General features: G+C 43.0%; 2 protein-coding genes across 15 annotated transcripts in view; one reads left to right on the top strand and one right to left on the bottom strand.

Annotated features, from left to right (window-relative positions):
- Nucleotides 1-766, top strand: part of LOC121650417 (sacsin-like) — a 32,922-nt gene extending 32,156 nt beyond the window's left edge. Inside the window, exon 8 of the mRNA XM_042001919.1 lies at nt 29-766. Within this exon, the coding sequence (XP_041857853.1) occupies nt 29-587 (559 nt within the window). The 3' untranslated portion in view covers nt 588-766. The remainder of the gene's footprint in view (nt 1-28) is intronic.
- Nucleotides 767-3,062: 2,296 nt separating this feature from the next.
- Nucleotides 3,063-17,316, bottom strand: part of dip2a (disco-interacting protein 2 homolog A) — a 92,814-nt gene continuing 78,560 nt past the window's right edge. For all 14 annotated transcript variants that reach the window (XM_042001921.1, XM_042001924.1, XM_042001923.1 and 11 more), the window contains 6 exons: nt 10,821-10,882; nt 10,618-10,675; nt 10,424-10,498; nt 9,903-10,077; nt 5,157-5,280; nt 3,063-5,053 (listed from right to left, as the gene is read on the bottom strand). In XM_042001921.1, coding sequence (XP_041857855.1) covers nt 4,801-5,053; nt 5,157-5,280; nt 9,903-10,077; nt 10,424-10,498; nt 10,618-10,675; nt 10,821-10,882 — 747 coding nt within the window. In that variant the 3' untranslated portion in view covers nt 3,063-4,800. The remainder of the gene's footprint in view (nt 5,054-5,156; nt 5,281-9,902; nt 10,078-10,423; nt 10,499-10,617; nt 10,676-10,820; nt 10,883-17,316) is intronic.

The following is a 17,316-nucleotide window of genomic DNA, read 5'->3' as shown; positions in this document are numbered from 1 at the left end:
CCAATTCATCCCATTCATCCCATTCATTCCATTCATCCCATTCCAGCAGATACTATGATTTCAGCGACTTCTTCCACCAGTGGAACCAGGAGGCCATGTATCACAGAAGCAATCGAGAAAGATTCTCTAGAGGCTACCGTTCCTACAACTTTTGGAGCTACAACACAAATGTCCCAAGACCAAACAAAGAGGAGGCCCAGCGCTGGTATAAACAGGCTCGCTGTGATCTAGACGCTGCTCAAAAAGACACTGATGGAGGAAGCACAGAGTGGTGTCTGTTTAAAGTTCATCAAGCAGTGGAGAAGGCTCTCATAGCTGCAGAGTATAAACGTAATGGTCAACGCCCCACCAGCAGCTCTATTTCAGCAATCGCAGAGAAAGTTTCACACTACCGCCCTCTACTGAGAGATCTGCCTCAAATAGTGGAACATCTGGTGACCCTGGGAGTGGACGCCAAGAAGACTCAATATCCCAACTACCATCCAGTTCCCCATATTCCAAATGGACAGTTCAGATCAGAGAAGGGAATGTTGGCGCTGAACAAGGCGTCTGAGCTGCTGAGTAAAGTGGAAAGATATGTGAACTAGACAGGAACTCAGGGACTCGTCCTCTGTCTTAAGAAAGTGATCTGGTATGCACGAAGATAAAATGGTTTCTTTTTCTTTCTTCATGCTTCTTTACCAGCTTTTAGAAACTGCAGCTGGTTGTTTTTGTGGCTTTGTGGGAGAAGATTTCGAGATTTTTGAGTTAATGCAACATTTTATGGTAAATGTTAATGTAATCAAAGCAGCAATCATTTAAAAAAAAAGCTGAAAATGTGATTACTGAAATTAATGTTAAGTTTGTTTTGAAAATGTAAAATAATGTTATTTTCTATACATTTATGAGTTATTCCTGATGAATACTGTAATCACTGGATGACCTTGGTTGGTTTGCTGTCATTTTACAGCTCTCACTGATTACAATATTTTTCTAAACAGTCTTTGTGTAATTTTTTACACAAATAATTTACTAAAGTGCTTTAGATTCATGTAAAACTTTGCCAGTTTGTTAATATCTAGAAATACTCCTTAAAAGATGACATGTTATATATGACTGTTATAAAAATGCAAATGTCATGGTGTCATTCTTTATGCAGAGTAATTACTGTTTTTTATTTTATTATCTTTCTTTTTAATATGCTTTTTATTCAGATTAGCTTAAGTTAGTTACTAAAAGGGTTTATTAATTTTATTTTCATTATTTAAAATTGTAAACCAATGTTTCTTTTTGCCTGTTTTTTGTGAAATGTGACCAAAGGACTAAAACTAAGATATTTCTTAAACCCATCAATTTAAACATGCTTGGATCAGAATAGAGTCTGTTTTAAAATGTCGTTTCATTTTTATTTTTTCCAAAGTCTATTTGAGTTCATTTAACATACAAAAAATGTGTTGTAATTTAGTTTTATCTTTAACTATAACTTTGTTCTGTAAATGGCAGTTTTGGTTTTTGATATTTTTATTTAAACATGTATGACTGCATCTCGACCAACACAATCTGTGAAGACATGCTGACATTACAGTTGCTTTTTTTGGTAGAAATATTGTTGGAAATACTAATCCTGTAATAATGGCCAACATGCTCACTGGATTTTGTTATAAAGAAAAATGATATAATTTCTTTGATTAATTTTCTTAGTTTTATTATGAGTAAATAAATGGTAAAACTGTCCTTTCTGTCCCATCTTTAGAGCCTTTAAGTCCAACAGTGGTGGATATTGTGGAAGAAATTTTACTTATTATGCTCTATATATTATATTGTAATCACATCTATAATCACTTACTTTATTATATACATTTATCCATTCATTTATTAATCATATTCACACTGATTGTTCCTATATTGTGCATTGTTCATGTGTTTGCTCATGTTCTGTTGTGCTTAGGGTTCACTAAAAGGACAAAGTGACCCCCCCCCCCCAATCTCCCATCTCCTCAGAACTATGATAGCGGGTACAGGCTGGTACTTGTAAAGACGCAGATTTGAAACATAGCTTAAATCTTTGAAGATAACATAGGTTGTTTATGACAACAATCTACAATTTATGCACCCACTCCAGATCATGAGGGGAGGGAGGGCTCCACTCTGTCCTGGCCTTATCTGGTCAGTCAACAGAAAGGTATAAAACTTTTGTCCTGTTCCTGTTCCAGCAGAGTCTCTCCTGACTTCACGGAGTCAGGATGACCAATCTCATTACTTGCAAGTAATTTGTCTGTGTTAATTTGTTTCCCTTTAATAAATTTTGTTATACTCTTACTCATTCCAGACTCTTGGTGATTTTTCTACAATATAATATAACAACATAAGTGTCTCAATAACTTGGTGTGTTAGGCGTCATGTTAGTCCTATGATGTAAAAATGTGAACAGTATGATGAAGAGGACTGTTTGTTAAATACAAGCTCATTAAACCAGAACACTTATCAATTAATTCATGGTTCAGACACTGCTGCTGCTTCTTCTTATTATTATTATTATTTATTCATTTTTGGATGGGGTGGAGTGTTAATTACCTTGTTAGAGAACAATATGACATTAAATATTTGAAAAGTTGTGAATGTGCATTCAAAAGTTTAGAAAAAGTGAAATTATGTTAATCGGAATGGTAAAGGATAGGTGGAATTTAGGCTCGTTCTAAAAGGCTGAATATACCCATTTCATGTTTTTTTGTAGATAAATAGTGTACCTACATATATTGATTTTAATTTGTCATATTTCATACATCAAGTTGCCAATAAAAAAACAAACTTAATGCTAATTCAAACACCAATTCAATGCTAACTTAATGTCCATTAAGCTATAAACAGGTAGGATAATCAGTATATCATAGGTTACCTTCTTATTGGATGAAGACATAATCCTGGTTTAATACCTCCCTTTAGCTGGAGCAGAAAACAGTATTATCACACAGCAAACCTCAGATTGTGAAAAAAGTGGCCTACTTATTCTTTGAAAAGAAAATCTTTTTGGCCATTAATAGGAAACCGGGTGTGTGTTTAGTTTTGAATGAAGACACACAAAGTTAAAAGCACTTATTTTGAGTTTATTATGAAATCATGTTATGAAAATAACGACAACTAACCATAAATCAGACAACATTTCTTTCTGCAAGTTAACAAGAGTTTGTTGAGGAGGATGTGAAATCTCAACAGTCACCAGAGCATAGCCGTCTTCTCGGTGTGCTGGAGTGTGCTTCGTCTCATCCTGGAAATGGCCAGTTCACCCTGTTCATTCCCATTATAAAAATGTTTACAAGGCTATTTACATGTCTTCCCACATGAGAATCCACTGCAAATAGTTTTTGTTTATAAGAGAGAAGTTCACATATATACCAGATTTAGTCTTTGTGTTGGACTTCCTGTCATCTCCACAACTATTAATAATTTACACAAAATCTGTACATACTTACAGCAGGCTGCAGCCCGTCTTTCAAAGGATGTGCATACAGAAAAACAACAGAAGCAATGAACAGAGAGAAATATCTTTACAAAGTCAATAAAACAAAGTGGGATGTTATGGTGTATAGATCATATGGTAAGTGTGCAGCACATCATTATTCAGCTCTCATTCAACCTAATGGCACTGGACATGAGGCCACAACATTCTGCAACAAAACTCATACCACAGATTCTTTCAGCCTTCTGCTACAAAACACATTCAGACAAAAATATTCAAGGGCTGAGAGAGTGTTTGTAATGGCTGACGCTGTCTTAACATAAAAAATGAAAGACTTTGGGTGCAATAAGAGCAGGATTCATCACACCTAACCTCCATCTGCATATTCTCACTCCATCCCAGAGCTGATAAACTTCAGCTGGGACAGAAACGGGCGTCTTAAAAACACTTAAGGCTTCATTAGCATCCTTTAGCTCGCTGCTAACAGTAAGCATCAATTTTACTCCTCACCATTACTCTCAACTGATTGGCACTTCCGTGCAGTCATTCAAAGCAACAGCATCCACATCACACATATTGCATGTTGACTTAAAACAATAACCATGTTACATATCTTAGATAGGAAAATATGAAATTAAGTCATCACATCATTATTTGGAAGCTACTGACACAACAAACTAAATCACTATTGGAGGAATGAGCAAAAATAGAAGAGTGCCTCCTCGTACACTGCTGCTGTGTGCATTTGTGTTGCTGCAACAACATGATCAGAGCTGAATTTAAAGCACCTAGCTGTAATGTGAGGACCTGCCTATATGATAGATGTGTTTCTATGAAAAGCATGTGACCTGTAACAACACAGGAAGCTCTGTGATCATATTTGTTTCAATCCTGGTTTGGGTACTGACATCAGTTCTGTTCTATGGCACAAGTGCACACTTAACATTCAATCTTTTAGAGGCTGACACATAAATGCTGTTAATGGCACACTGTAGGACCACACCAGATCCATCCTGCTGTGCTGCTCTTGAAGGAGTCAACATTTTAGTCGTAAATCCAAAACTCACAACAGTAAAACAAGAATGCCCTCTAAAACTTTTATTTGCTGAGGCAAAAATCAGGAGAAAAATGGAAGTGAGGTTTGTGTCAGTCATTCACCTGCTTGAATTTATCTCCATTTTTCTGCATTTTGCATCCATATTTGTTTTATATTTCTCAACGAAGAGAGCAGCCCATTCAGCAAAGATCACACTGATGCTGGTCCTCAGATACTCCTGTTTAGCCATCTGTACTGTGATAAGACACATGATGGGGGGGCACGGTGAGGTTTGGTGGGGGGTGGTAACCCTTTTGCTGCTGGGCCTTCACATGTTGTAAGCCACATATATTGGGTCCAGCTGGTCAGCTAGAAATCCATCTCTGAGGTGCATGCGCTGCTTCTCCCCTCTAGAGTTAATAGGGATGACACCAGGGTCCACCACCACTACCACCCCCACGATGAGGTAGTGCTCCTCCAGGACAACGTTGGTCACCAGGGCCACCAGGTCCAGGGCCTCTTGCTCTGATCCCTCCAGCTCCACCACCACTACGAGGAGGTTGGTCCAGGTGAACACCGCACTGGAAAGAGGAGGAGGAACGGTTGATGGGAAACATTAGATTTAAGATAATTAGTAAGAAAGTTGTGATAACATGGTGATTACAGATAATGCAGGTTTCTTACCATTCAGCTATGCTCTTGTGAGAGCGGATAACAGAAGTTTCAATGTCGATGGGGTGATACCTCATCCCTCTCAGCTCCAGAGTCTCATCAAGAGAACCCACAACATAGAGGGCATCATGACGCTCTGAGAAACAAACACAGAGTATTACTGAGGTGAAGAAAGCACATTTACACATTTACATAGAGAAGGTAGAAAAAACTTGGAAGAAATAAAAAAAAAATAAATGAAATTATAGCTGCAAGCAACGATGGAGGCCCTCACACCTACGGCGTAGCTCCGGCCTATTGCACCGCCCCATCAGTCGGCAACCTCCCTCCTACAGCATGGCCGCTCTCGCCCGCAGACTGAGGTGCAAGTTGATCCTCTCATGAGGAAAATCACCCCGCACCTCAGTCTGACCAATGATGACATCTGAAGCATTCATGACCTTGTTTGTTACAAACTGTTGAATTCTTAGAAATCGGAGCATGATTTTATCAAGAGGAAAATTCCACGTGGCCACTGGGTGGCGCTATAGTCGATTTTCATGTAGAACCATATTCAGGTTGGAACTCTAATGAAAACAGGTAAATATCACCTCCATAGGTCAACTGACAGCAGGGTTAGAGCCACTTCCTGTTTCATGTTGAATGATATAACCATCACAGGAAGCCATTTTGATCATGATGCTGCAAGAAGTCAGTCATATTTTCAACCATGAGTTCATGAAGGATGATATTAATAAGTTTAAATTGGTTTTACAGGTATTTAAGGGTTAAATTGATGGGACTTCCTGTTCCCAGGGGGCGGGGCTATGGCGTTGACAACATCTGGACATGAAGTGGCTTTTTTGTTTGTTCTGGCATGTTAGTTATATAAATATGCCACATTTCAATAATGTCAGTCAAAGCAGTGGTTGGGGCGGATAGATTAAATATTTATAGGGGGCGCCATAGAGCCATATAACCAGCATATGTCTATCTATCTATCAGTTCCAGGCCTGACCACTGTCCTCCCTGCCGAGTTAGGTGGAGATCAAGAGTACATTAGGTCAGTTACAAGTACTTCCTGTTTCATGGTGTTCAACGCCATTTGCCATAGTTTTGCTTGATGAAGGAACTTGAGGTTTTTTTTCTGTAGTCTCGTGAAAGTGTTTGACCTGATGTAAAGCACTTTTGAGTGTGTGAGGTTCATTCCTGAGGAGAAGGTGTCTGAAAATAGCACTTCCTGTTGCAAGTGGGCGGGGCTTATGCCGGGACCAGAAATAGTGATATGTATCTGTTCAGAATCTGACCCTGATTAATCACTGTAAGTGTGATGGTGACTGAATGAAAATTGAGGGATTTATACTGATTAATGATATCATGGCGTCTTTTCCAAGTTTGTCATTGCAACACGGTCTCACCATGCAGCGTTGAGCAATGTCCTGATGGCAACATCTGGACTTGTAGATGTGGTCAGCATGAAACTGAAGTGAAACATGTGCAGTTTGGTGCAAATCGAGTGTTGTACGTCAGAAATAATGGATTCGGTGCGTCCGGCTCTCAACCGAGGCAGACGCTTTTTCTTCTCCCTCCCTCTCCCACTCTGCCCTGCTGCTACTGTCCTGTCATCTATCTGAGCCTCTCTCTGCATTTCCTTCCAAAACTTAAATCTTGAGATATGGATCTGATCAGTTGGTCCCTAAATGCAATCGACCAAATTTATTCGAACCGGAAAACAGGCGTAGGGGAGCCTGCTTGCCCTGGCGGAACGTTTTCGGCTGGATATGTGATGGATTCCTGGGGAGTGTGGAAAGTCATGTGTCTGTCGATTCTTTCTGTCGAGGACGCTGAGGACATCTATACATTCGGATTCATGATAACTGGGTTTCTGCTGTTTGGAGCGGGCGGTTTCCTGGCATATCGCAAAATTCGGACACTGTTGGCAGTCACTGGCAAGCTGCCGGATTTCTGTGCAGGTGTGTGCCGAGCTACGAACAATCAGGCTGTGGCGGTACAGGAGCTGAATCGTAAACTGGAGGCTATTCCAGTTCTGGATGGCAAACTGGTTGCGATTTCTGGGCTTGTACGTGAGGTGGTCACCAACTTGGAGAAGTTGTCAGCTCGGCTGGATGGAAATTGACCCAAAATTCGGATGATTGGAGTCGCCAGTGGGACCACTGAGAGACTCAAGGCAGACGAAACAGCTCTGGCCTGAACCAAAACAAATGCTGTTATCAAATTTGGCTCCCTGTGCTGGCCTTGAATGGCTGGTTGAAAGCTCCCTGGAATGTTTTGTTGATGGACGCTCAGTCCCCCACCCTCCCCTCACCCTCTTCACGGGCGATGGACTTCAACCTGGATCAGCCCTCAAGGATGCCCCACTATCATCAGGTGGCAGAGACTGTGAGGGAGAACTGGGACAAAGTTCATACGCTCACTTCTACGCACACACATACATGCACCACACTCAAGTACACAACTACAGATACATCCCCCCGTGATTCACTGCCTGGGCTGCTCCTTAACCCGCTCCTTCCACTCCCTGGCGGCGGGTCGACTGGACTGCGCTCGTGTCAGCTGCGTCCGGACTTGCTGTGATGGGAGACCCTCCCCCCTCCCCCCACGTGTTTCTGATGTTGTGATTGTATGAGTTTTGTTCTTTATGTACTGAGGAGTGTTTTTGTATCTCAATAATGGGCCCTTAGGCCCAGTGTGGAGATGCCTTTTTTATCCTCTCCAGCTACATCTTACTCCCCTAATGTTACCTTTCACCTATATCTAAGATAAGGAGCGCTGTAGAAACGGCTGCTCCGTCAGTCTGCCTGTTCTTGTTGTGTCATATGTTGTTTTGTCTAGTCTTGGATGGGTTGTACTGAAAACATGAATTTCCCTGCAAGGGATTAATAAAGTATTTCTGATTCTGATTCTGATGGAGAAACATCAAAACTTGATGCTGAACGCCACCTCCTCTAAGAACATTTTTGACAACTTTTGACAACACATGCCTCTGGAGTGTTCACTTATTTTGAGGCCAGCACAATCAAATCTCTGGGAGGAGATAGTTTAAATGCAAGGCAAAGAAACATGCAAAAATAACCCCAAATATGACACTTTTTAGAAATGGCTGACTTCCTGTTAAAGTTATCATATAGGTTCAAGAGGCTTTTTTGTACATCCTGCCAAGTTCTATCAATGTGCCAGATTTCAGTCATATCGGTCAATGTAGTGGGTGGTTGTGATCAATTAAATATTTGTAGGGAGCGCTATAGAGCCATATTGCAATTTTTCCAGCATATGTCAATGTGGCTGAGTTCCTGGCCTGACCGCGCTCCTCCCTGGCGAGTTTGGTGGAGATTAACATTACAATGGGTCAGTTACAAGGACTTCCTGTGTCATAGCATCTGACCAAAATTCGCCATGGTTATGTTTGGCAAAGGAACTTGAGATTTTTATTGTGGTATCATGAAAGGGTTAAACCAGTTGTGAAGCACTCTCAAGCGTCTGGAGTTCATGCCTGAGGAGATGGACCCCAGCATCTGAAAAAAAGCACTTCCTGTTGAAAGTGGGCGGGGCTTAGGGCTTAGGGCTAGACTGGAATTGGTCATATGGATCTGTTCAGGGCCAGAACCTAATTAATCCCTGCAAGTCTGATGGGGATTGGATGGGAATTTAGGGATTTTTACTGATTTATGATGTCATGGCATCTTATCAAAGTTCGCCATGGCGCCATGGTCTCACCCTGCAGCGTAGAGCAACAGTTTTCACTGGATATCATCACAAACATGTTTTCTGCTGTCTGACCCAGTTTGGACCTGGTTGTGTCCAAAACGTCAGAGAGGTGGGTCTTCGAGTAAAAACCATGACTTCCTATTGCCAGGGGGCGTGGCCAATTCATAATCCAACTATTGACATGTAGATGTGTTCAGGATGGAACTGGCATCACACATGGCCATTTTGGTTCAGATATGTTGTTTTATGTGGAAGTTATATCACTTTCGTTTTTCATGGCGAGACATCAAACTTTGAGGACCCGCCCCCTCTATGCCCTTTCTTCTGTTAGAAAACTTTTTATCACTTTTAAAGACACATGCCTTCTGTACGTCCTGTGCAATTTTGGTGGCAGTATGATGAAATCCCTGGGGGAGATAGATTTTAAGCAAAGTGAGCAAAACGCCAAAATGGCGACTTTGACCCAAAATGGCCGACTTCCTGTTGGTTTTAGGCCATTGCTCCGAGAGATTTTTTTGTTTGCCAGAGCATTTAGAACAGGGCTACTCAATTCGGTCCTACGAGGGCCGCAATCCAGCAGGTTTTCCATGTATCCCTGCACCAACACACCTGAGTCAAATTAATGAGTCATTGTGTAGAACCTGATTGGCTGTTAGAGCCACCTAATTTGACTCAGGTGTGTTGGTGCAGGGATACATGGAAAACCTGCTGGATTGCGGCCCTCGTAGGACCGAATTGAGTAGCCCTGATTTAGAATATGTGTAGCGAATGTCATAAGACTGATGACATGCAGTGGTGGGGCAACATAAATAGGGTGTGCTCTCGTTCAATTTTGCCCAAACAGTCCCGAGCACCCCAAAAAACATAAATTTTCGCATTCCTTTGTGGGGGTAGGAAAAATTTGGTGAGTTTCCAAGCATGGTCAGGTCTCCTAAAATGCTATTAACTTTTAAAGAGAAAAATAAAAATATGTAAAAAAAATGCTACAATTACAATTACAGGTCTTTACATTGCCTTCGGTGCTCGGGCCTAATGACTACAGCAGACTCTCACCTCCACTGGCATCGGTCAACTCAGTGCGCCGCAGGAAGCCCAGGTAGCCGGTCCTTGCCCAGACGGTCTGAGTGTCCCCGAAACTCAGCTTGGTATTGAAGTGGTCAGCGTGCAGCCCCTCCTCACCATAAACAGTGTAGTAGCCGGTGGCATTGTGAGGACTGCTCACCCATATCTAAAACCCAGATCAAAGATAATTGTTGACTGATGCACAAATAATGACAAACATTTAATTTAATTCTTCTTGATCTGTTTCATTAAAAACACACAGTGGCCACTTTTGGAGGGACCCTCAAACTATTCAGTTCTGTATTCTGTTTCTGTAGTCTTCTATTCTGATTACTGGAGGGCCTTGTGACCAGATTAATTAACCTAATCAAACCTTATCCTTTGGTCTTTTAAGCCTGAAACCAGTTTTGAGTTATCCAGAAAACTCTCAGGTTTTAAAAAACCATTATAAAGCAAACCTTAAATCTAAATGGGTGATGTGTATGGTCAAGGAACTAGCTGTTTGAGCTTACTTCTCCTAGATGGGAGTCTCCCAAGGGTCCTTTTGTTTCTGTGTTGGCAATGATCACTTTTACCCCAGGAAGGATCTGCACAGACAGCAAACTCTTAAACTCACAGCAACAACGTTTAAAAGAAAAGGGTTATACATTTTGGCAGAAATAGTCACAGTTGTGTTTTACACAACTGTTTTAATGACTATTTTTACCTTCCCAGACTCCATCAGTGGCAGGCTGTGTGGTGACCCCCTCTCAACAAGGCGGACCCTGAAAAAGTAAATAAAGACAAACTGAGCAATTCCACTGAAGGAAAAGAAAATAATAACAATTTAAAGAATATATTCTATTAAAATCTAACCTTTTAGAAGTATAAACAAAAAGAAGTGTAAACTGCTACAATGCTGACCCCTACCGATCATGCCGTAGAGCTCTCATGTCCACATAAACAGTGGTGGGGTCTGGTCCAGCTGTGCCCTGGAATACAGAAGCAGAACAAAATGTGAGTTCATAACGCATTGGTTTTCAGCCTTGTTATGACCACTGTATGCTGCCTGGGTGGCGGTGGAGGTGGGGGAAGCTGATTATGAAACAGCTGCTGACAAAGCAGGAGGCAGCCAGAAGCCAACCAGCCAGGCTATGATCATTAGGACTCAACTATTTAAACACAAACACTTCCTCCATCATCTGCTCTGATGCTGCCACGGAAAAGAAGTGGGAAAGTGTACTGGAAAGTATATATCAGCTGTAGTTTTTCTTCAATTTTTATTAAAAAAGAAAATAAAAAAACATCTAAGCCCCATTTGTTTTGATTAAAGGTCTGCCATCCAGCTGAATTCTGATGTGAGAACACATTAAACCAGTTTTAAAATCACTGCATTAGCTCCCGTGCATTTCAGGATTGATTATAAGGTTCTTCTGGTAGTTTATAAATGTCTTGTTCTTTGACCTTTTTACAGTGAGGCAAAAAAAAAGTATTTGGTCAGCCACCAACTGTGCAAGTTCTCACACTTAAAAAGATGAGAGAGGCCTGTAATTTTCATCATAGATATAGCTCAACTATGAGAGACAAAAATGAGGAAAAAAATCTAGAAAATCACATTGTCTGATTTTTAATGAATTTATTGGTAAATTCCACAGTAAAATAAGTATTTGGTCACCTACAAACAAGCAAGATTTCTGGCTCTCAGACCTGTAACTTCTTCTTTAAAAGGCTCCTCTGTCCTCCACTCGTTACCTGTATTAATGGCACCTGTTTAAACTCGTTATCAGTATAAAAGACACCTATCTAAAACCTCAAACAGTCAGACTCCAAACTCCACTATGCCCAAGACCAAAGAACTGTCAAAAGACACCAGAAACAAAATCGAAGACCTGCACCAGGTTGGGAAGACTGAAATTACAAATGGTAAGCAGCTTGGTGTGAAGAAATCAACTGTGGAAGCAATTATTAAAAACTGGAAGCCATACAAGACCACTGATAATCTCCCTGTATCTGGGGCTCCAAGCAAGATCTCACCCCGTGGGGTCATAATAATCATGAGAACGATGAGCAGAAATCCCAGAACCACACGGGGGGACCTAGTGAATGACCTGCAGAGAGCTGGGACCAAAGTAACAAAGGCTACCATCAGTAACTTTAGGTTATTTACGTAACCCTGGTTCTCTGAATAATATGAGCGAGATGTCTCACTATGCTATGCAAGCCTCTCTGCAGCCCTCAGAAGCATTAATCTCATTACGCCAACCCTGATTGGCTGATGAACGTGTGAACGTATTTGTTCGCATCACGTAGTGCCATCTGCCTTAAATATCATGAAGACAGACCAATTCATTCAAGATAAGCACCTCTTCTCACTTGCCCAAGCAAGAAAAGTTGTCTGGTGAGACATCTCGCTCATATTACTCGGAGAACCGGGGTTATGTAAATAACCTAAAGTTCTCTTTCATAATGTCGATGTCTCACTATGGGATGTGGTAGCTCCTGTATTGCCAGACAAGCTCATCTAGCGTCCACCAACCACCGGGAAAAAAGCTCAGATCCAATCAGGACAGCAAAACTGTGCATACACGTACGGGATGATAGCGCAGCGACGGGAGCACTGCTGCTGCTGCCCCGGAAGAGGCAACCGGCTGTTCATTTTCATGTTTTTGGCTTTATTTATTAGCTGCGCCCTCGGCCTTTGGCCTGGATGCTGCAGCTGAACACATTTTAATTCTTTCCGACAGAACAATGTCTGTGTTCGTGCTTGTGGACGTTTGAGAGGGGCAACCGCCAAAACCTCTGCTGACAAATGTCCGTTCCTCTCCCCATGTTCTGGCACGGTCTGTGGCAGCTGGGAGATGGGGAATACCCGGATTGCCAGACAAGCTTATCTAGCGTCCACCAACCCACGGATGTGAGGAATCCCCGGATGTATGCTTGGAAGCCAAACAGGTGGAGCTAGAGAATGAGAAACATCTAGCTGCACTGACGAGATGTGGGGCTGTCAGGCCGCCCGTTTCCTCATCCTGGCCTGGAAGGTAGCAGCTTGCGCGGATGGAGCCGGCGGGGCTGCAACAGGAGCCAAGGACTTCTTGGCCCAGCTGGCCTGACTGGGCAGAGGAGGCGGAGCGGGCTGGGGCCTTGGCTGTTTGGCTTGGCAAAACCTGAGAAACAGCTGGCGTGAAGGTTTTGCGCTGTACAGGCAGAGAGGGAGCAGGAGGCTTCCGAGGGAGGCAGAGCTGAAGAGCTTCATCCTCCTTCTTCATGGCTTCACAACGCCGTTGCATTGAGGCCAACGCAAAGCCAAAAATCCCCACCTGGACAATGGGCATGTCCAGCATCTCATCTTTCTCCCTATCCGACAGGTTGGCGAGGTTGAGCCACCGCGCCCATTCCTGTACCACCATAGTTTCCAGTGCTTTGCCTGTGGCCTGAACCGCACAGCGTTGGACGCAGAGACATAGGTCGGTGATGACTGGAATCTCCTCCCACGTTGCTGGGTCCTGTGTTTGCCTAAAATCCTCGCACAACTCGACTTGGTAAGCAGTGAGCAGGAAGAGGACATTGAGCGCCGGGGCTGAAAGCGCCGCTGCCTTATATGCCTTCTCGGTCAGGGCCAACAGAAAACGGTCAGACTTAGACGGCAGGCTGGGGCTCCTGGAGGACACTGCCGACAGCCGGGGGTGAAGGTGGGCTGCAACGAGTGGCTCCACTGGAGGCATGTGGAGCAGGCCCAGGCTCTCCATCACCTCACAATCGAGGGATGAGGCCCCGGGAATCGGGCTCCTGCTGCTGTAAGAGCAATCCTTCCATGAAAGTGGCACCTCATCCAGCAGCTCTGGGAAGACGGGGAGTTGCTTTGTTGCATTCTTGGCCAAGGGCAATCTCTTCCCTTCGTAGCAGGATCTGGTGGTCTCAGCTACAACCACAGGCCAAGGAATGGCTAATCAGGCGGCAGCGCGTTTACACACGTCAAGCATGTCCGAGCTTGGGAGGGGAGAAGCTGGTGTGCCACTCTTTTCTCCATCACGAGAAGCAACGGAGGCCGCATGCCGTGCAGCATGGGTAGGAGTGATGAAGACATCGTCCTCCTTTTCATCCTCTAAAATGAGGAGGTTTGAGGCGACACCCTCGTCTTCCCCGTAGTCCAGGACGTCTTCCTCTGGCAGTGGGATCCGCGGCTACGTCGAGCTGGGAGCCCCAGCTGGCTCCAGCCTCTGGTACCACCACTGCAGCAGCTCCCTTCTCCTCCTCCTCTTTGACCTCAGCACCGGCAGAGGTGAGATAGGGCTCCTGTCCAGACAGGCTAACCTGGCGGGCTAGCCGTCTGCGACGACTCTTCACGGTCAACACCAAACAGTGTTGACATGAGCAGGGAACATTGATGGCCAGTCGGGTGTGTTCCAGCCCCAGGCAACTCGAGCAGACCTGGTGTGGGTCTCTGCTTGATATTTTGTTTCCGCAGCAACAGTGACGAGCCCCAGAGTCTCCAAGCCCTCTGGTATGAGGGGTTTTAGTCTCCATTCCTCGCAAGCTGGTGTGCAGGCAGGGAGTCGAGGCAATTAGCTGGAGTGCTAACCGTGGGGAGACCGAGAAATTAGCTGGTGTGCTAACACTCGGTGCTCGAGACGACGTGGTGGGGCGACAAGGATAGTGCGACCGAACCGTGGAGGGGCAAGGAAGCACTATGGTCTGGTGTGACCAAAAGAGCCATGAGTCCAAGCTAGGCAGTGCTCGGCGACCGAAGAAAGGATCAGTCTGTGAACAGCTGAGCTAGCTAGCCATGGACGCGAGATATGCTCCGAGTGAGAAGAGGTTTTTGAATGAGTTGGTTCATCCACATGAGCTATTTAAGGCAGATGGCACTACGTGATGCGGACGGATACGTTCACACGTTCATCAGCCAATCAGGTTGGCATAATGAGATTAATGCTTCTGAGGGTTGCAGAGAAGTTTGTATCCTATAGTGAGACATTGAGCGGAATATTATGAAAGAAAACACACTACGCCGCCAGGGACTAAAATCCTGCAGGGCCAAACGTGTCCTCCTGCTTAAGCCAGTACATGTCTATGCCCATCTGAAGTTTGCTAGACAGCATTTGAATTATCCAGAAGCGGATTGGGAGAATGTCATAAGGTTAGATGAAACCAAAATAGAACTTTTCGGTAAAAACTCAACCTGTCGTATATGGAGGAGAAAGAATGCCGAGTTGCATCCAAAGAACACCATGCCTACTGTGAAGCATGAGGGTGGAAACATTATGCTTTGGGGCTGTTTTTCTGCAAAGGGACCAGGACAACTGATCCGTGTAAAGGAAAGAATGAATGTATTGTGAGATTTTGAGTGAAAACCTACTTCCATCCCAAACACACTGCCCGGGCAAAGAAGGAGTGGCTTCGTAAGAAACATTTCAAGGTCCTGGAGTGGCCTAGCTAGTCTCCAGATCTCAACCCCATAGGAAATCTTTAGAGGGAGTTGAAAGTCTGTGTTGCCCAGCGACAGCCCCAAAACATCACTGCTCTAGAGGAGATCTGCATGGAGGAACGGGCCAAAATACCAGCAACAGTGTGTGATAACCTTGTGAAATCTTACAGAAAACGTTCGACCTCTGTTATATACCCTTTGTTGGCAATGACAAAGTATTGAGATGAACTTTTATTATTGACCGAATACTTATTTTCCACCATAATTTGCAATTAAATTCTTTAAAAGTCAGACAATGTAATTTGCAAATTTTTTAAAATCATTTCGTCTCTCATAGTTGAGGTATATCTATGATGAAAATTACAGACCTTTCTCATCTTTTTAGGTGGAAGAACTTGCACAATTGGTGGCTGACTAAATACTTTGTTGCCCTACTGTATTTATCTGACTAGAAATTATGAGCCCTTGCAGAGTCTGAGTTCCACTGGTACCGACCATTTAGTTGTTCCCTTGTCTGTGGAACAGCCTGCCAGAGAACCTCAGGGCTGTACAGACTGTTGATGTTTTTAAAAAGGAGCTCAAGACCCACATTTTAAGCTTAGCTTTTAATTGCATTTTATTTTATCTTAATTCATTTTAGCTAATTTAATTTTATTTTCATCTTATTCAATTTTATTACATTTTTTGCACAGTACTTTATGAAGTCCTTTATGTGTTTTTATTATTGTTGCTCTTAGTTGTTCTTGTTGTTTCTTAAGGTTATTTAATCTTTGTTTTAACTAAAGTGTTTTCCTCATGGGGATCCTCCACACTGGGGATTTTGCCTGCTCGATCTAGGGGTTGTTGCCATGGTGATCACCCTTGTCTGGGGTCCTGCACTGCAGCCTTACGACTGTGGTGTGGACCCAAACCTGTGCTATGGCGGTGGCCTCTGTGGACATGGGTAAACTGGCTCCCGGTGTGGACAGATCCCCATGATATTGTTTTCCTCACAGCAGCATCAAGCCAGATATTACTTTTAGTATTTTATACCTCCATTCAGTTTAGAGACAGAAATTAGGGAGTCATGTTTGTGATAGGGGGGTAACTGCTTGTTTTGTGTGTAAGCATGTGCGCACGTGCGACTCTTTGTGAAAGAGACTGAGTGTTTTTTTTATTGCTATCTATTTTGGTATGTGAAGGCTTGTTCTTTTATTATGCAATAGTTTTTGTTTTTCTTTTTTGTATCATGTAAAGCACTTTGTGTTGCCTTCGGTATGAAAAGTGTTTTATAAATAAAGTTTGATTTGATAATGAAGCATTTTTCAAACTGATACTGATTCCATCTGTGGTCACACCAAATTATAATTTCCATCACTCCTTTGCCAGCGTGTAGACTGAGCACAAGCTAGCAGTCACTATACTGAGGTCTGTGAGGCAAGAGCCAACACACAGAGAGGGATGATCAGGCTAAATGAGCCAGAGGATGCCAGTTAGCCAAGCAGAGGTTTCAGCAACAGAGAGTATTTGGAAAATCTCAAATGAGACTTGATCTAGTCTGTGTAAAAAAAAAAAAAAAAAAACAAACAATACAAAAAAAAAGGAATCTGATCTTTTATAATATTAAAAAATATTATTTCATTCTATTGTCAGGCATTGTCAGTGCCTAAAGTCACTTAAAACATATTTTCAAGATCAAAACAGGAGAAAACTACAACAAAATTGGTACATGTAAAATTTGTGGCACATCGTGGAATAAGATTAAGATAATACACTTTCATGTTCACTCTCCAGAAAATAAAATCCTGTCAAATGAACTGCATCACTGCAGAGTTCATGCTGTCAGCTCTTTGCAGAATGTTACAGCATCACACACAGTTAATCCCACCAACTAATACAGGAAGAATCGGCTAAAATAAAAGCAAAGCCGAAACTTGTCAAATGTATTTGACCTGAAGCATCATGCAAGATAACAAAAATGCACATGAACACACACACGCACACACACAGAAAGTAGAAGAG

The sequence above is a fragment of the Melanotaenia boesemani genome, chromosome 12, assembly GCF_017639745.1.
Source record: "Melanotaenia boesemani isolate fMelBoe1 chromosome 12, fMelBoe1.pri, whole genome shotgun sequence".
Taxonomy (NCBI): Eukaryota; Metazoa; Chordata; class Actinopteri; order Atheriniformes; family Melanotaeniidae; genus Melanotaenia; species Melanotaenia boesemani.
This window is presented reverse-complemented; position numbering and strand designations above follow the sequence as displayed.